Raw genomic sequence first — 21,375 nt, 5'->3', positions numbered from 1 at the left:
TGTTGAACATTATTGCTGCTTACAGTTTATATATATCTATAATAATATTCTAAATAATAACAAAAAACTGCAAAATTTTGTTAAAACTACCAATTCGGTGGCAGCAACCCAACAATGGGTTGTTCGATTTGTCTGATAATTTCAGGGCCGATTGATCTTGACCAATTGAACAATTTTACCCCATGTCACATTTGCTCTAAAAGATTTAGTTTTTGAGATATAAGCCAAAAACTGCATTTGACCCTTATGTTCTATTTTTAGCCATGGCGGCCATGTTTGTCGATGGATCAAAACTTCGGATACCTTTTATAAACAAGATACCCTAAGGAACATTTAAATAAAGTTTGAAGGTATTTGGCCCAGTAGTTTCAGAGGAGAAGATTTTTTAAATAGTTTACGACGACAGACGACGACGACAACAGACAACGACGGACGCCAAGTGATGGCATAAGCTCACATGGGGCCCTTTGGGCCCCAGTGAGCTAAAAAGGGGGGATACAGCCTCTATGTCCCCCCTGGATCTGCCATTGAATGAACCCTTGTCACATAAAATAATTTGTGTGATAACATGCTACTTATGATGATTGAGAGCTTGACATTTTATAGATACATGTGCCTGTTGTTGTAGACTGTATGATGCCATATTTTTATTATTTGTTTGCTGTATCATTGACATATTCCCCACATATTCATATTATTCAATAAATAAATAGCTTACAAAGACATATATGTGTATTACACTGTTCCCATTCATTATCTATACTGTCTTCACAGCTCCGATTTGAGCCAAAATAATTGACTGGTGGATTGGTACATTTACGATATCTTACTCTATAACCACCACCACAAGTTCTCGTACAGTCATGCCAGTTATTCCAGGCCGTCCAAGCTGCATCTCCTGAAATATCAAACAAACTCCATATGAATGTCAGAACAAAAGATGTAATTTCTCAATTAAAATTTAATATTATGTAGAAGTTGAAGACAATGTTTGGTTTTTGTCTTATTAACATATACAAAACATAGATCCTTAAATTCATACATCAAAGAAAATTATATCAATGGGAAATCTTTAACAACATAAAGGGTTCGACATTTTAATGTATTATGTCTTAAAGATAATTGTTGTAAAATCAGATACAGGGTCAAACGGCTGGTCTGCATTCCTTAAGGTTTATAAGGTGAAAGGTCTCATAATGGTAACTTTAATACAATTATTGCATGACTTTTGAAGAGGTTGATACTATAAGTTATCTACGTTCATATCCGTAGATATGGATATTTTAACACCCTGAAGTATCTAAGTACACCCTGAGGTGAAGCCGAAGGGTGTACAGGGTACTGAAGGGTGTTAAAATATCCATATCTATGGATATGAACGTAGATAACGAATTTATCCCCGGTCTTAGTTCAAATCTGGCAATTTTTAGAGAAATTAGACCACAAAGTGTAACGTGAAAGCAACGTTTTTTTTCATTTTATAAAAATCTTATATTGAAATTGGGGAATTCGACATATTTGTTTGTTGATTAAATATCTAATTACAGACATCATGGATATTCTACAGAATTCTATATTTCACAAGGAACAACCATGGAACTAAGGAAAACGCGCGTGACGTCCACCAGGGTAATGGATAGCAACGTCCGGGAATATGGGTTAGCAACACCCAGGGGCTATGGGTTTTGTAACGACGTGCGTTAACCAATCAAAATCCTAGAAATATACTAAGCCGGGGATAAAAAGATTTATCAAATGAGGAGAAAATGAAAATGTGCATGATGTCATTAGACTACATATTAGAAAACAAATTTTTTTAATATCCAAGAATATAAAATCTTTCTTTAATCCCCATAAATTGGTTAGGCCTCACAAAAATTAATGAATCCGCAGTAATAAATGACACTAGTACATTTTGTATTTTATATGTTAAGGAAACATCAATTTGAATGCTACTAAAGAAAAGTTACATCTACTGATATGAGCTATAACAGACAAAATCAGAAAAAAATATATACATATATATGAAATTTTTTGTCTCACTCTTTCTGTTCTTCATTGTCCATATTTTTGACCTAGATCTTTTAGTACTTACTGACACAATGATATCTGACCCACAATGCAGCAGCCCCTTCTGTTCCACATTGACTGGCAACATTGGCATTGGAAACAAGAAAGGAACAAGTAGTTTTGTTATCACACCTGTCCTTGACACCATAGGTCAAATTATGAAGACATCCATAATGGCTAGCAAGGTCATATGTTACGTTATCAATAACTATGAACACATCAAGAGGATGAATGTAGTCTGTGTAAGTTTCTTTAGGTATGACCTCATTGGCACATTCCATTAATAAAGCTGTGTTACCTTCCACAGAACTGTATTCATAATATACTGTAAAACAAGCAAACAAATTTGAACTGAAATTTCTTCACATCCTTATTCATTTATTTTAGTGCTAAGAATTCAATTTCAATTATCCATAAAAATTATGTTTCACTGACTTTTTCATTTACTGTGGATTCATTATTATTCGTTGGATACCAATTTTTCATGGTCATGGGTTTCGTGGGTAGCGGTGCACCATGAATTTAAATATTTAACAAATTACAAATTCTATATAGGCTTAAATGGGAGACATTGGCAAAACCACGAAATCAAATATCCACAAAAATGCAAGTTTCCCTCAATCCACAAAAATTGGTACCCACGAAAATAAATGAATCCACAGTATGGCATTTTTAAGCCAAAAAATGTGTCATTAGAATGGGGATAACTGTATTGTATCTTAAGCTTGTCCTTCGTAAATCTTGATTTGACTGTAGTAAATATCTGTTTAAATAAACTCAATTTGAGACAGTAAAATTTACATTTTACGAAGGCCAAGCTGATGATACAGTATACAGTTATCTCCTTATTATAACACATAAAATGTGTTAAAAAATAAATAATAAAATCAATTTCATTTCATTTAAAGTTTTAGTTTGGACTGTCATCACAATCAGGTATAACCAAGGAAACCAAAGACTTATAGAGGTTATTGACCTTCTTCATTTTATATTACAGTGTTAACCTTTTGAATTGTAATACTGTGGATTCATTTACAGTAAAACCTGTATAAACCGGCCAGCTATGGGACTATGAAAAAGGGCCGGTAAAGAGGAGGGGGTCAAATTACCTAGCACAGTAAAATAGTCAAAACATCTTTTTCAACATGTTTTATATATACCATATATACGGGGTCTTCTTCATTATCAGGGTCATTGGTTTTGGGGTTCACAACAGGGAACCCAGCATTTCGAAAACACATAAATTTCTTACTCTGCGATATGAAAAATTTATCAAAGTTACAACGTAAATCCCATCCGAGATATATTATGGGTTTCTTTTAGTTTCTTTTAATTAAAACTTAATAGAATTTCAATAATAAAGCTCACTACTGTAAAATCACGATTTAACACCTTGCTAATTGATCACCCTGAAAAACCATCTTGTATAAACAATAATGATTTGATTGCATATTGATCAATACTGTTATCATGTTTAACTAATTAAACAAACCGGTTTTGACAGGTAATTATTGATGTATTTAAGAGTATTGGGACTGTATAATAAGACAGGAATTCAGAATACACAGGGTCTGGTTTAAAGGGTGTATTTTTACAAAGACTTTGAAGGGGAAAACATGGGACTTCAATTTTCGACAGGAATGGACAGGAAACCAGTTTATTCAGGGTTCCTGTTTACCCAGGTTTTATTGTATTTTCGTGGGTACCAATTTTCATGGATTCATGAAAACTTGCATTTTCGTTGATTTTTAAATTTGTGGTTTTTCCGAAGTATGCATACAAATCTATAGAAAAATTGTCATTTTTTGAACATGTAATTTCGTGGTTCACCTGTACCCACGAAATCCACAAAAATGTTTATCCAACGAAAAATAATGAATCCACAGTAATTCACTATTCATTGAAAAAGGAAACAGTGCCATATTTTGATAATCTCCAATTCTATAAAAAAAATTAAAAAGTTAACAATTGGAACAAGTTTGAGATGAGGTTTCAATAAATTCTGACTTACTGGGTTCTAAAACTGGAGTAACTATTACATCCACTGTCAAATATTTATTTCTTTTTCTGTCATAATCATCTGTTTGAATTTGTAATTCATATTGTAGAATTGATGTGTCTAGGACTGTCCCATTTACCAACATTATTGTTGTACCTGTAAAATACATTCTTCAAGTTAACAGTTGACACTATAATGTTTTATCAGTAAAAACCCAGTTTTAACATAAAAATGCCATCAACACTTCAAAGTATAGGTATACTTTTTAATAAATGAGGTATATAGAATCTATATTTCACAAGTTTCCAATAAAATAAATATTAAATTTGAAATATAAAATGTGACTATTCCAAAAATACTGTACATTATAAATTGAAACCAAGAAATGTCTGGGCTTCATAACTGAATAATTTAATTTTGGATGTAACATGTCTTCTGATTGGCTGAAAGTGTTTTGTCTATCAGCTCAAAGACATAATTTTGTCATGTGACCGTGATGTCATCAACGTTTTTATCATGATTTACGCCTTTTTAGAATTATTATCTATGAGCTGATGGACAAAACACTCTCAGAAGACGTGTTACATCCAAAATTAAATTATTTAAGGAATGACTGTAATATTTTTTCTGTCTATGAAGAAATAACATCAAAAATGTGGTGTACACTGAATAACCCGCGTCGCTGGTTATTTAAAAGTGGGCACCACATTTTTTAGGTTATTTCGAAAAGACAGAAAAAATATTGCAATCAGTCCTTATAATTTAATTCTAAATTCCATTTTTAAGGAGTAAATCATGAAAAAACGTTGATGACGTCACTGTCACATGACAAAATTATGTCTATGAGCTGATAGACAAAACACTCTCAGCCAATCAGAAGACGTGTTACATCCAAAATAAATTATTTAAGGAATGACTGTAATAATTTTTCTGTCTATGAAGAAATAACATCAAAAATGTGTTGCACACTGAATAACCCGTGTATCAATCAGAAAAAATCTGCATACACATGTATGCAACATATATCAGAATGGAAGTTCTTATTATTGCGATACTCACCCAGTCACATTATTTGCAATAATAAAAACCTAACATTAATTTCTGAATTTACAGTATTTAAGAGTAAAATTCTAAATTATGCACCTTCATTTAACTTTTAAAGACCATAGAAACTGATGTAAATAATCCAAATATACCAACTTGTCCTTTTTTACCTTCTCTAATAGAGAGTTTCAATTCTTTTGTTTAAATTCAACTGGATATCAGCCTGTTAAAAAGGTTTCAAATATCTAGTTTTCAAAAACCTTATACCCACCACTAACACCATGATGTTAATGTTTGATAATATTACGACTTGTATAATAAAATGCTCCACTGGGCGCAGCTTGATACAACCGCAGAGGTCGAACCCTGAATAGTTGGGGCAAGTATGGACACAACATTCAAGCTTGATACAGCGCTGAATTTGGATTGTGATTAAATATTTGACACAGCATAGGTTTCTGACACAGAATGAATGTGGTCTAAGAACTTAAATTTTTTTAATTTACCTACTGAAACCATATTATTATTATTTGCTTTTATATATAAATCAGAAATAACCAATTCAAAATGGAAAATTTTAATGAAAAAAAAAAGGAAAAAGAATCCCCCTTTCCAATTTTTTGAACCCCCTTATGATTCATCACCCCAAAACTCAATCCAAGCCTTCCCTTTGTGGTATGGTATCTTGCAGTACAATTTCAGAGAGATCCATACGCTTGAACACAAGTTATTGTCTGGAAACTAGAAAAATGCTTGTTTTTTGGCCCCTTTTTGGCCCCAAATTCCTTAACGTTTAGGGCCATTACCCCCAAACTCAAATCCAGCTTTTCCTTTGTGATATGAAACCTTGTAGTACAATTTCATAAAGATCCATACACTTACACACAAGTTATTGTCCTGAAACTAGAAAAATGCTTGTTTTTTGCCCCATTTTGGCCCCTAATTCCTAAAATTTTGAGGCAATTACCCCCAAAATCAATCCCAGCCTTCCTTCTGTAGTATGGTACCTTGAAGTACAATTTCAGAGAGATCCATACACTTGAACACAAGTTATTGTCTGGAAACTAGAAAAATGTTTTTTTTTGCCCCTTTTTGGCCCCTTATTCCTAAACGTTTTGGGCAATTACCCCCAAACTCATTTCCAGCTTTTCTTTTGTGATATGAAACCTTGTAGTACAATTTCAGAAAGATCCATACACTTACACACAAGTTATTGTCATGAAACTAGAAAAATGCTTGTTTTTTGCCCCTTTTTTGCCCCTAATTCCTAAAATTTTGAGGCAATTACCCCCAAAATCAATCCCAGCCTTCCCTTTGTAATATGGAACCTTGTGGTACAATGTCAGAGAGATCCATACACTAATACACAAGTTATGTCTGGAAGTTACAAAAATGCTTATTTTTGGCCCCTTTTTGGCCCCTAATTCCTTAACTGTTGGTACCATAACCCCCAAAATCAATCCCCACCTTCCTTCTGTGGTATTGAACCTTATGGTAAAATTTCATCGAGATCCATTCACTTAAACTAAAGTAAGAGTGCGAAAACCAATGTGTCTTCGGACGATGACGACGACGACGCCAACGTCATACCAATATACGACCACAAAAATTTTTTGCGGTCGTATAAAAACAACATAGACACATACCTTCAAAATAAAATATATCTTTTTTTGATGAAGGATCTACTCTATTAATCTTCCAAGTAAAAGAATCATTTTCTTTATCTTCAAAATCCACAGTAAAGATCTCTCCATATGTCATAAACTCAGATATGTTCACTGATGCATCCAGATTGTTCATAAAAGGTGGCTGTAAAACCAAAAGAAAATTTAAAGCATACTTTATTGTTCATACTCGGCACTTAAGACACAGGAGATTTGAAAAGAAATTAAAGTTTTTTTTACATTTGATGTGTCTGCAAGACACAGATGATGAGCATATAAGTTTAGCATATACTTGAAATTACTTAGCTATATGCTTATTTAAAACAAGAGCCACACCCTAAAATGTGTCACCAACTTTACTGATCATGATTGAATTTATGTTGAAAGTGTTTAAGTAAGATAAAATTTTTCTACAAGTATCACATAAACCTAACAGTATCATTGATCCATGTAAATGAGTTCAAGGTCAGATGAAGCAAGCCAGATGGACTTTGCAATTATTCCATACAACATAAATAGCTGATCTGTTGCTTACTATATCTGGAAAACAGTTTCAACCACAAATACCTAATGTTGACTGATAAACCTTGAAAATGAGGTCAAGGTCAGATAAACCCTACCAGAAAGACATGAACACTTTACAATCATTCCATTAACCAAATATAGTTGACCTGTTGTTTAAGAGATTCCGAGAAACTGACCTACCTAGGAAAACTTAACTTTAACTGATGAACCTTGAAAATGAGGTCAAAGTCAAACAATCCCTGCCAGACAGACAAGCACACCTTACAGCCACACCAAATATAGCTGACCTATTGATTATAGTATTTGAGAAACTGATCATTCCACATCTGCTTATTTTTATATATAACATTGACCAGTGAACCATGAAAATGAGGTCAATGTCAGATGAACTCTGCCAGACAGACATGTAACTATGTCATCTCATAACTAAATACAGATGAAATATTGATTATAGTATCTTAGAAACTGACCAAACTAACCTAAAAAAAATAATAAAATTGACCAATGAAACAAGACAAGGAGGTCAAGGTCAGATGAACCCTGCATGAGTTTCTGAGATATAGACTTGACAGACAAAAAATTAACTTGGATCACTGATCCAAGAAATGAAGTCAAGGTCGGTTGAACGCTGTCTGACATGCATATAGACCATGCAAGGATCAAATATACCAAATATAGTTATTCTTATACTCATATTAAGTGTAAATTTCATGTGAAAAAAAAATTAAGCATTCACTGAACCATGAAAATGAGGACAAAGGCAAAATTTAACCTGTGTCCTTTGTAGTCATCTAAATATATAGCATTCACCTTTACCTTGCAGACAGACATTCCAACTTAATTGGCAGTACAAAAATGAATATGACAATTGATTTCATTCCAGTACCACTGTGTTTTATATTGACAAAGTGCATGGTTAGGGTAATAAATTATAATTCAGTAAAAAGTTTGTATTTCATGAATTTTGAAACCATTAAAAGTTGTACATGTATCTGACAAATAATTATATTTCCTTATAGATCCACAAAAATGATGCTGATACATTAAATACATACCGTATTGTAGGTTGTTATGGTTACAGTTCCTGTCACTTGATTGTGACAAGAATCTACAGCTGTCACAACGAAGGTGTAATAGTGATTGCGCACTGTATGTTCATGGAAAATATCAGTCTTTGTACGAATTTGTTCTGAAAAGATTAAAATCAAATATATAAACGTTGTATTGATGCATTAAAAATCTGTCAACCTCTCAAATTAAATCGTTCATTTCCGACTCACTTTGCTGAAAAAAACAGGCTTTGTCCTTTCAGCTTACCAATGACAAAATTCTTTTTTTTTAATGTTCAGTTTGTATTAGTGAAAAGTTTCAGCACAAACAATATACCAAATAATACAAAATCAAAGAATGACTGCAGTTACTGGATGCCAGCTCAAAGATGTTTAAAAACTTGTTGGCAAGGAAATATTGTTACCCTTCACTTCAGAGTACTCTACTAGCTTTCTTTTTTAATTCTTTGAGATAACTTTATTTTGAAAAATAAAAATTGGTGGAGATATCAAGATTCAAATGACACTCTCTGGTATTGGTGAACATACATACCAAGTATCAAAATTGAACTATAGAGTATGCAATGATATTGAAATCCTGCATTACAGGATGACGACAATCAAGGATCTGGAAATTTTTTCACACAATTTCGGTCATTTTGAGATAACTTAAAAGTTGGTGCCTTTTTAAAAAAAAATTGTAGAATCACACTACTACTAGATTCATAGCATCAACCAACTTGTTTTGTCTGTTTCATCGCATTAACTTCATGAATTTTCTTACCTTTTTTTAAAAAACGTTCAAGAACAGTTAAGGGAAGGCAACAGTTAAAAATTGAAACGATTATAATGACTCTAAATGGTTAATTTTTCAAACATCCCTAACGTTTCTTTCGATTTTGAAGACGAAATTAAAACCAGATGTTTCGCGACAATACTAAAGTACGAGTAATTCCGACTCATTGCCGGTTTTCGTTTTTTGTTTATCAAATTGACAGGAAATCAACGGCTTTTTAATTCTTTACCTTTAAAAGTGTTTGAATATTACAGATAATAGTTGCACTTGTTTTTTTAGCATGAAATCATTTTGCATTTTAAGATAATATGTCTAATCTGCTGAAGAGAATTTCACGCATGCGTATTACATAGTAAATAAAGCATGTGTATTATAGTGAACAATTACTTTTTTCTAAGTAAATTAAATTAAGTTTTAATTTTTAAATCAGAATTGATGATTGTCTTTGCTGAAACGTAATTAAATAATGAAGACAGTTGTCATGGAATTTTAATTTCTTAAAATATTAGTTCTGAGCTTGTGATCAATGTCAGGTGTAAATTACAGCTGTTCTATAAAAGCATGCAAAGCAAACCTTTAATCAACTTGCTTGCTATGTCTGTTTGGATGTTTGTAAACAAAAGGTAGGTAGTCTGTTTCAGTCTGTTTACTATATAATGGAATTTGATTGGACAATAAACATTAACTTCATTGCATGTCAATTTTTATTGTCCAATCAAATCCCAGTATATATAAAACAGACTGAAACTCTGCCTACCTATTGTTTGCAAACATCCAACCAAACATAGCAAGCAAGTTGATCAAAGGTTTGCTTTGCATGCTTTTATAGAAGAGCTGTAAAAACACAGGTAAAAAGTGATTAGCGATCATTAGATAGTATTTCCCGAAGGCATTAATATAGTTATTAGGAGGGCCCTCAGGATCATAATACTGTACTGGAGTGGCAGTTTTATTACAGGAATAGGATAACAAAACAAAAACAAGTGCAACATGGTGATTAAGAAACTCGATCTGCACGAAATGACCGAAATTATTTCTGTAAGAAAATAAAATTTGTCCTAAATCCCAATTTGTCGTTTAGGACAAATTAATAGATTTCAGATTCGTTCATGTGTGGCAAATATGACCATTTCCAGACCCTTGACCACCATAGATGTCTGGAACCTGATGAAGATGAGCTCAATGTGAACTTGCATATGTCAGACAAAAATATCAGACTGTATGCCATTTATATACTATATACAGATTGTCTACCTTCACATATATTTTGTTTTATACTATTATGTAACACTATCAACACTGCTGCAATTGCCCTGGATAAGCATATTTATGCCCCCAATATTGCCACTGTCATCAAAGGTGAGACAAAAAACTGGTTTGAAAGGATGTCACATTAATCAAGTTATACTTTTCATTTAAAGAAAAACATATAACCAATATTTGAACTTGCATTATAACTATAAATGGACAAATTAAGTAAACAACCAACTGCACATTACATAGGTGTCATTGTTTGGGTGTTATTTTTGATTTCTTGCTCTTCAACTTTTTATATTTCTGCATGATATTCGTATATCTGGCTTTGGCTATACTTTTTGTATATCAGCTCTTTTTTAAATAAGATTTGGATTTCAAATATGTTGGCCTCAAGCATCACTAAAGAGAGATTTATTGTCGAAATGTGCATTTGGTGCAGTAAAATTACAGTAAAATTAGTACCGTTATTGTTATCATGTTTGGTTTCAAGCACCACTAGATACATTTCGAAATGGACTTCAAATCAATTTGGTATCATGTGATTTTGTAATAATTAGAATAGATAACACGGTGTTCACTGATGGACAATATATGAATGAATTATTTCCCAAAAATATCAAATATAAACAAACATAACTACATACGTCTGGTAGGGTCCAAGTAAAAATACTCATGGTCATAATCTGGGTGTATATCAGCAAAATAATCTCCATAGTCATCATCCGTGAAGTAGAATGACATTACATTGATGTCCTTTGTCCAAAAATCTGGTACATTTTTGGTATACTCTGGCAATGTGAAGTATGGTAGCGTGTCTGAAAAAATATTGACTCTAATGCACTTTTTACGTATTATAATGATTTTCTTTGGCAAATGTAGCTAATTTTGTTTCCTAAATTTGAACCCTTTTTACAGTTTCTATTGTAGTGTGTTCAAATATAAAATCTGTCCAGTATTGAATGAGTTGGCAACATTATTTTGGGATTTAAGGTCATATGATACAAAAAAGATCTCTTTTTGACTTATCTTGTAATGAAATTTTGACACAAAGTCAATTTTGATATACACTATCCAAATATGCAAAGACACATATACCTCATAACTTCCTTTTAGAGATATTAAAGTTTGAAATTTCCATGTTTTATGTAAAAACACTAAATTAAATTTTCCAATACTTTTCTGAAAATATAGCTCAAATTTCAAGTGAAAAGAGATATTTTTTCCTTAATTTATAGGCCTTTAAATTCAAGTTTCTGAAATGAAGACAGAATGCGATAAAATATTTCTGACACCCTACAACTATTGGTTATAGAAAGCCAAGGCAATTTTCTTGTTATTCAAATGACAGAAATAAAAAAAATTTAAATCTACCATTGATATCCTTGCAATTTGGATATACCATTCTTGAATCGTTGATTGCTATCTGTCATATTTGTTTTGTTATAAATCAGGCCTTTACTTTTTGCTTTTGAATTGTTTCACATTTTGTTATGCTTGAGGTTTTAAAGTTGACTTTATGGCATAGGATTTGCAAGTTGTTGAAGGCCATACCATGACCTTCAGCTGCTTACATTCATGTCGTTTGGACTCTGGTGGAAAGTTGTTTCATTGGCAATCATACCACATCTCCTTATTTCTATATTAACCTGTATTTGAATTCAATCTGATTAAAATAAAGATCCTATGTCTAACAAGGATCGGACAACACTCCGTTTTACTTTATTATTACATAAGCCAATGAAATTTCAGCCTTCAAATTTTTGAAGGCATGTATTAATCATCTGCAATCTTTAATCAAATGGCTTTTACATATACAGAAGTTTTGTTTATTTTTATTTTCAAATACAAATGACTTACTAGCAACCATATAATACTGGACAGCGAAAACTATCCCTGACAGAGCTGTAATATTCCAATCTTCTACATTATCAACTGCAGGAGTACCTATTGTAATTTTACGTGTTTTTGTAGGACAATAATTCTTTGTGAAGTAGATATGATCTGTTGTGGAGTGTGATAATAATGGATCACACTCATCATAGGCTATGATGTTATTACTGCTACTGTCATACCTGAAAAATATACACAAGGTTCATGATTAGTTGATTTACTGATTGATTCTAAATGTCCAGCAGAAAATATTACATGCATATTAAGGACTGTGATATGAAGATATTTGGCTTAGTACTGGTACTTGGTCATAACAATGAGTTTTATATAACAGTCCACAGGCAAAAAGTGCACCCTACTCTGATACATTACTACAGAAGGTTGGTGGTTCTCTCCAGATAGTCCAGAATCCTCCACCAACAAAACCTAGCCTCCACAATATAGCCAAGGTTGCTTGAGTGGAATTTATCACCAAAATAAAACTTATACATTAATATCATGACTCCAAGCTGACCAATCATTGCTCTTACTCCTCAATGCAGACTCTTGACATGAGAAGTAGCAAAACATCATTTTTGAGTCTTTGGCTTGAGACTGCATGGGATCGAATCCACAATCTCCCACAATCAAGGCTAGCATGCTACCATGAGACTAGGAAACAATTCAGCTTCAAGATTATATTGCAATTAAATCAATGAATATGTAGAAATATTGGTGGATTATAACCAGAGTATAGCACCAGTAATCACAAAGGCTGTTTTGATCATAGTTAAAAATAAAAGTTCATGAAAGAACCAAAAAGTCTCTTCCTATCATAAATTTGTGTAAATACTGTAACAGTTTACAGGACAGATAAACTAAAAATAGAAATAACACACTATCATTATATTTATATTGTAAACATCATTATTCATACTCATGGTAAATATTACCATGCATACATATCATTTGGCATTCATGTGAATATATTTTTACTGTGAATAAACCATAATGCAAATATCTCTGCCTGAGTAAATCAAACATCATTTACAAATCTCTGATTGTAGGCTCAGACATTTGTCATTTATACCAATATTCAATTGGACCCATAGAAGATAGAATACAAACCAGCCAATCATATCACCATTGGTAACAGCTATCCTCTCTGTTGTACCAGGTGTGTATGTCACTACAGTATTTTCCTCACCAGCTAAAATTTAAAAAAAAACAGTATATAAAATATTTGGTAAATGTATTGAACAATTCTTTTATGGAGATATTATCTTTTGAACTTCATAGTCCTTTTAATATAAATAATTAAAGTATTTTTTTCATTATTGTCACGGTGTTTCTTTCTTGTTAAAGGCATCAAAACTGCTATAAAATATTTTCAACAATACTCTAATTTCTAGGGAAGGATGACAATTTGAATCTTTGAAGTAGCTGCTGCATCAATTTGCATGGCAAAAATAAATATCTTAACTGATCATTTATTCAGCTTTAACTATACATGTATCTTAATAACCAAAAGTATTGGAAAGACATTTAATATGATAAACGTATTAGCTTTTTTATAAACTTGAGGTTTTACTTAGCTCAACATGAATTGAAATTCAATAACTAGCATATTAAAAAATAAATGTGGATAGTGTCCACATGTGGACACAGATGATGCCCCCGCTTGCATATCATATAGTTATAAAGGGACATAACTGAAGAATGGTAAAAGTGACACTACCCAAATTTGAACTTGATCTTAGTTTTGTGGTAATAAGCATTGTGTGTAAGTCTCATAACATTTGGTTTAGGCTAACTTAAGTAGAGAACAGAAACTAAAAATTCAGCAATTTTTCTATTTGTAAACATGCATAACTCTAGAACAGTTGTGTATAAGTTTTATAACATTAAGTTGAAACAAACTAAAAAATTCAGCAATTTTTATGTTTATAAAGGGACATAACTCAAGAATGGTAAAAGTGTCGCCACCTTATTTCGTACTTAATCTGTACTATGTAGTAATAAGCATTGTGTATAAGTTTCATAACAGTTGGTTGAGGCAAACTAAAGTTAGAAAACGGAAACAAAAAATTTGTACTTGATCTTAGTTTTGTGGTAATGAATATTGTGTATAGGTTTCATAATGTTTGGTTGGGGCAAACTAAAGTAACAGAATGGAAACTAAAAATTTTGCAATCTTTCGATTTATAAAGGGCATACCTCAATAATGGTTAAAGTGACACTACCCAAATTCAACTTGATCTGTGTTTTATCAGTGGAAGTCAAAATTAAACATTGCATTGTATAAAGCATTGATTGTAGTTGATTCAACTATAATCATGGACAAAGGAAGATAACTCCAATTTTAATATAAATCACTTGATATTTACAAGAAAATAAAAATTTTGCAATTTTTCCATTTATAAAGGGGTATAACTCTAGAACGGTTAAAGTGACTCCACCAAAATTCAAACTTGATCTGTGTTTTGTGGTAATAAGCACTGTGTATAAGTTTCAAAACATTTGGTTGAGGCAATCTTAAGTTAGAGAACGGAAACTAAATATTTTCCAATTATTCCATTTATAAAGGGGCATAACTCTAGAACGGTTACAGTGACGCCACCAAAATTCAAACTTGATCTGTGTTTTGTGGTAATAAGCATTGTGTATAAGTTTCATAACATTTGGTTGAGGCAAACTTAAGTAAGAGAACGGAAACTAAAAATTTTGCAATTTTTCCATTTATAAAGGGGCATAACTCTAGAACGGTTAAAGTGACGCCACCAAAATTCAAACGATCTGTGTTTTGTGGTAATAAGCACTGTGTATAAGTTTCATAACATTTGGTTGAGGCAAACTAAAGTTAGAAAACGGAAACAAAAAATTTGTACTTGATCTTAGTTTTGTGGTAATGAATATTGTGTATAGGTTTCATAATGTTTGGTTGGGGCAAACTAAAGTAACAGAATGGAAACTAAAAATTTTGCAATCTTTCGATTTATAAAAGGCATACCTCAATAATGGTTAAAGTGACACTACCCAAATTCAACTTGATCTGTGTTTTATCAGTGGAAGTCAAAATCAAACATTGCATTGTATAAAGCATTGATTGTAGTTGTTTCAACTATAATCATGGACAAAGGAAGATAACTCCAATTTTAATATAAATCACTTGATATTTACAAGAAAATAAAAATTTTGCAATTTTTCCATTTATAAAGGGGTATAACTCTAGAACGGTTAAAGTGACTCCACCAAAAATCAAACTTGATCTGTGTTTTGTGGTAATAAGCACTGTGTATAAGTTTCATAACATTTGGTTGAGGCAATCTTAAGTTAGAGAATGGAAACTAAATATTTTCCAATTATACCATTTATAAAGGGGCATAACTCTAGAACGGTTACAGTGACGCCACCAAAATTCAAACTTGATCTGTGTTTTGTGGTAATAAGCATTGTGTATAAGTTTCATAACATTTGGTTGAGGCAAACTTAAGTAAGAGAACGGAAACTAAAAATTTTGCAATTTTTCCATTTATAAAGGGGCATAACTCTAGAACGGTTAAAGTGACGCCACCAAAATTCAAACTTGATCTGTGTTTTGTGGTAATAAGCACTGTGTATAAGTTTCATAACATTTGGTTGAGGCAAACTAAAGTTAGAAAACGGAAACAAAAAATTTGTACTTGATCTTAGTTTTGTGGTAATGAATATTGTGTATAGGTTTCATAATGTTTGGTTGGGGCAAACTAAAGTAACAGAATGGAAACTTAAAATTTTGCAATCTTTCGATTTATAAAGGGCATACCTCAATAATGGTTAAAGTGACACTACCCAAATTCAACTTGATCTGTGTTTTATCAGTGGAAGTCAAAATTAAACATTGCATTGTATAAAGCATTGATTGTAGTTGATTCAACTATAATCATGGACAAAGGAAGATAACTCCAATTTTAATATAAATCACTTGATATTTACAAGAAAATAAAAATTTTGCAATTTTTCCATTTATAAAGGGGTATAACTCTAGAACGGTTAAAGTGACTCCACCAAAATTCAAACTTGATCTGTGTTTTGTGGTAATAAGCACTGTGTATAAGTTTCAAAACATTTGGTTGAGGCAACCTTAAGTTAGAGAACGGAAACTAAATATTTTCCAATTATTCCATTTATAAAGGGGCATAACTCTAGAACGGTTACAGTGACGCCACCAAAATTCAAACTTGATCTGTGTTTTGTGGTAATAAGCATTGTGTATAAGTTTCATAACATTTGGTTGAGGCAAACTTAAGTAAGAGAACGGAAACTAAAAATTTTGCAATTTTTCCATTTATAAAGGGGCATAACTCTAGAACGGTTAAAGTGACGCCACCAAAATTCAAACTTGATCTGTGTTTTGTGGTAATAAGCACTGTGTATAAGTTTCATAACATTTGGTTGAGGCAAACTAAAGTTAGAAAACAGAAACAAAAAATTTGTACTTGATCTTAGTTTTGTGGTAATGAATATTGTGTATAGGTTTCATAATGTTTGGTTGGGGCAAACTAAAGTAACAGAATGGAAACTAAAAATTTTGCAATCTTTCGATTTATAAAGGGCATACCTCAATAATGGTTAAAGTGACACTACCCAAATTCAACTTGATCTGTGTTTTATCAGTGGAAGTCAAAATTAAACATTGCATTGTATAAAGCATTGATTATAGTTGATTCAACTATAATCATGGACAAAGGAAGATAACTCCAATTTTAATATAAATCACTTGATATTTACAAGAAAATAAAAATTTTGCAATTTTTCCATTTATAAAGGGGTATAACTCTAGAACGGTTAAAGTGACTCCACCAAAATTCAAACTTGATCTGTGTTTTGTGGTAATAAGCATTGTGTATAAGTTTCATAACATTTGGTTGAGGCAAACTTAAGTTAGAGAACGGAAACTAAAAATTTTGCAATTTTTCCATTTATAAAGGGACATAACTCTAGAACGGTTAAAGTGACGCCACCAAAATTCAAACTTGATCTGTGTTTTGGGGTAATAAGCACTGTGTATAAGTTTCATAACATTTGGTTGAGGCAATCTTAAGTTAGAGAACGGAAACTAAATATTTTCCAATTATTCCATTTATAAAGGGGCATAACTCTAGAACGGTTACAGTGACGCCACCAAAATTCAAACTTGATCTGTGTTTTGTGGTAATAAGCATTGTGTATAAGTTTCATAACATTTGGTTGAGGCAAACTTAAGTAAGAGAACGGAAACTAAAAATTTTGCAATTTTTCCATTTATAAAGGGGCATAACTCTAGAACGGTTAAAGTGACGCCACCAAAATTCAAACTTGATCTGTGTTTTGTGGTAATAAGCACTGTGTATAAGTTTCATAACATTTGGTTGAGGCAAACTAAAGTTAGAAAACGGAAACAAAAAATTTGTACTTGATCTTAGTTTTGTGGTAATGAATATTGTGTATAGGTTTCATAATGTTTGGTTGGGGCAAACTAAAGTAACAGAATGGAAACTAAAAATTTTGCAATCTTTCGATTTATAAAGGGCATACCTCAATAATGGTTAAAGTGACACTACCCAAATTCAACTTGATCTGTGTTTTATCAGTGGAAGTCAAAATTAAACATTGCATTGTATAAAGCATTGATTGTAGTTGATTCAACTATAATCATGGACAAAGGAAGATAACTCCAATTTTAATATAAATCACTTGATATTTACAAGAAAATAAAAATTTTGCAATTTTTCCATTTATAAAGGGGTATAACTCTAGAACGGTTAAAGTGACTCCACCAAAAATCAAACTTGATTTGTGTTTTGTGGTAATAAGCACTGTGTATAAGTTTCAAAACATTTGGTTGAGGCAATCTTAAGTTAGAGAACGGAAACTAAATATTTTCCAATTATTCCATTTATAAAGGGGCATAACTCTAGAACGGTTACAGTGACGCCACCAAAATTCAAACTTGATCTGTGTTTTGTGGTAATAAGCATTGTGTATAAGTTTCATAACATTTGGTTGAGGCAAACTTAAGTAAGAGAACGGAAACTAAAAATTTTGCAATTTTTCCATTTATAAAGGGGCATAACTCTAGAACGGTTAAAGTGACGCCACCAAAATTCAAACTTGATCTGTGTTTTGTGGTAATAAGCACTGTGTATAAGTTTCATAACATTTGGTTGAGGCAAACTAAAGTTAGAAAACGGAAACAAAAAATTTGTACTTGATCTTAGTTTTGTGGTAATGAATATTGTGTATAGGTTTCATAATGTTTGGTTGGGGCAAACTAAAGTAACAGAATGGAAACTAAAAATTTTGCAATCTTTCGATTTATAAAGGGCATACCTCAATAATGGTTAAAGTGACACTACCCAAATTCAACTTGATCTGTGTTTTATCAGTGGAAGTCAAAATTAAACATTGCATTGTATAAAGCATTGATTGTAGTTGATTCAACTATAATCATGGACAAAGGAAGATAACTCCAATTTTAATATAAATCACTTGATATTTACAAGAAAATAAAAATTTTGCAATTTTTCCATTTATAAAGGGGTATAACTCTAGAACGGTTAAAGTGACTCCACCAAAATTCAAACTTGATCTGTGTTTTGTGGTAATAAGCACTGTGTATAAGTTTCAAAACATTTGGTTGAGGCAATCTTAAGTTAGAGAACGGAAACTAAATATTTTCCAATTATTCCATTTATAAAGGGGCATAACTCTAGAACAGTTACAGTGACGCCACCAAAATTCAAACTTGATCTGTGTTTTGTGGTAATAAGCATTGTGTATAAGTTTCATAACATTTGGTTGAGGCAAACTTAAGTAAGAGAACGGAAACTAAAAATTTTGCAATTTTTCCATTTATAAAGGGGCATAACTCTAGAACGGTTAAAGTGACGCCACCAAAATTCAAACTTGATCTGTGTTTTGTGGTAATAAGCACTGTGTATAAGTTTCATAACATTTGGTTGAGGCAAACTAAAGTTAGAAAACGGAAACAAAAAATTTGTACTTGATCTTAGTTTTGTGGTAATGAATATTGTGTATAGGTTTCATAATGTTTGGTTGGGGCAAACTAAAGTAACAGAATGGAAACTTAAAATTTTGCAATCTTTCGATTTATAAAGGGCATACCTCAATAATGGTTAAAGTGACACTACCCAAATTCAACTTGATCTGTGTTTTATCAGTGGAAGTCAAAATTAAACATTGCATTGTGTAAAGCATTGATTGTAGTTGATTCAACTATAATCATGGACAAAGGAAGATAACTCCAATTTTAATTTAATCACTTGATATTTACAAGAAAATAAAAATTTTGCAATTTTTCCATTTATAAAGGGGTATAACTCTAGAACGGTTAAAGTGACTCCACCAAAATTCAAACTTGATCTGTGTTTTGTGGTAATAAGCATTGTGTATAAGTTTCATAACATTTGGTTGAGGCAAACTTAAGTTAGAGAACGGAAACTAAAAATTTTGCAATTTTTCCATTTATAAAGGGACATAACTCTAGAACGGTTAAAGTGACGCCACCAAAATTCAAACTTGATCTGTGTTTTGGGGTAATAAGCACTGTGTATAAGTTTCATAACATTTGGTTGAGGCAAACTTAAGTTAGAGAATGGAAACTAAAAATTTTGCAATTATTCCATTTATAAAGGCGCATAACTCTAGAACGGTTACAGTGACGCCACCAAAATTCAAACTTGATCTGTGTTTTGTGGTAATAAGCATTGTGTATAAGTTTCATAACATTTGGTTGAGGCAAACTCAAGTTAGAGAACGGAAACCAATTTTGGGACGTACGGACGGACGGACGTACGTACGTACGTACGTTCGTACGTACAGACGGACAAGGGTAAAACTTAATGCCCCCACCGCTACGGCGGGGGCATAAAAACGTTACTGCTTCTGTCAACTGCGAAAGACAACATTGTGATTTTTTATAGAAATTATCGCATATACATGAAGTATAATTATTGAAAGACATGTTGTATTAAAAGTTTCTTTGAACTGATAAAGAAACAAATTTTTATGGATGAGCGGTTTTATTATTCTTTAAATTTCCATACAAATTGCATCCCCTACCATGTCATTTTGTAATATTTAAAATGCTAATTAATTGAATGCTTCAAAGACAACTAAAAATTAACTAATTAATACTATATATCATTTTTGGAAAAGTAATGTCTTACAGTTGAAATCATATAAGTGTTACTATATTTTTTTTTTAAACTTTTCAATTCTATTTCACTGTTGAGTGGTTGAACTAAAATGGCTCACATGGAACCCAGAACTAATCTAGGATAAATTCATTAGAGCAACATGATATCTTTTCAATAGCTGTAGATTGATTCCAAATTGAACTGACCATTCATGAACAAAATAACCATGTGTACGAGTTTGGTTGTAAACTGTTTTCTTTAATGTTGCGACCTTTGGACAAATTAATAAAAAGCTAATTCTACAGCTACAGTGCATGGACATGAGTTTTAGTCAATTGCATTTTTTGCAATACATTTCATATAAAACCACATTCTAAAAAAATAATTGTGGGATCATCTCTGGTTAGATTTTTATCAACTATGTACCGCTAGAATGAAAGTTGGCACACATTTCATTGTTTATTTGGTACGAATTACGATGTGAAGATTGTTATTTTCTATTGATTTTCACATGAGTCTTATTTTAAGTAAGAAAAAGATTAAAAAACACCTTTGAAATAATTTTATGAAAAATTGTGATTTTATATGAAATATATAGGAAAAAAATATAGGCAACAAATATTTAGATCTATGCACTGTATCTTTTTTTATTAAGAAAGTCTTTATAACTTACTAGAAACTTTATAGGAATTAATTCCAATAACCTTTCTGTACTCATCTTCACCAGGAAATCCTGTAGGTCGCCATACAACAAATGTTACCCAACCAGACCTTGCTGGACGGAATACCCATTGTGATATCAATCCACAACATCTAATAATGTCATAATCACTCTCCAGTAAAACAGCATTTCCTGAAATATAGATTATGCTTAAAAATAAAAAAAGATGTTACCATGCAGATCATATTGTACATAATAACA

The 21,375-nt window shown here is 31.8% G+C and overlaps 1 protein-coding gene across 3 annotated transcripts in view; it reads right to left on the bottom strand.

Moving 5' to 3' along the window:
• LOC127728023 (uncharacterized) overlaps positions 1-21,375 on the bottom strand; it is a 94,763-nt gene that overhangs the window by 32,445 nt on the left and 40,943 nt on the right. For all 3 annotated transcript variants that reach the window (XR_007993979.1, XM_052235172.1, XM_052235171.1), the window contains exons 19-27: positions 21,127-21,306; positions 13,402-13,483; positions 12,262-12,476; positions 11,049-11,219; positions 8,358-8,491; positions 6,760-6,922; positions 4,082-4,225; positions 2,096-2,395; positions 719-898 (exon numbers count right to left, since the gene is read on the bottom strand). Coding sequence is in view for 2 of the 3 variants with exons in the window: in XM_052235172.1 (XP_052091132.1) it covers positions 719-898; positions 2,096-2,395; positions 4,082-4,225; positions 6,760-6,922; positions 8,358-8,491; positions 11,049-11,219; positions 12,262-12,476; positions 13,402-13,483; positions 21,127-21,306 (1,569 nt within the window). In the remaining variant the exon portion in view is untranslated. The remainder of the gene's footprint in view (positions 1-718; positions 899-2,095; positions 2,396-4,081; positions 4,226-6,759; positions 6,923-8,357; positions 8,492-11,048; positions 11,220-12,261; positions 12,477-13,401; positions 13,484-21,126; positions 21,307-21,375) is intronic.

The sequence above is a fragment of the Mytilus californianus genome, unplaced genomic scaffold, assembly GCF_021869535.1.
Source record: "Mytilus californianus isolate M0D057914Y unplaced genomic scaffold, xbMytCali1.0.p SCAF_2, whole genome shotgun sequence".
NCBI classification, from domain to species: Eukaryota; Metazoa; Mollusca; class Bivalvia; order Mytilida; family Mytilidae; genus Mytilus; species Mytilus californianus.
Note: the sequence above shows the minus strand (reverse complement) of the source record. Positions and strands in the feature narration are given on the sequence as shown.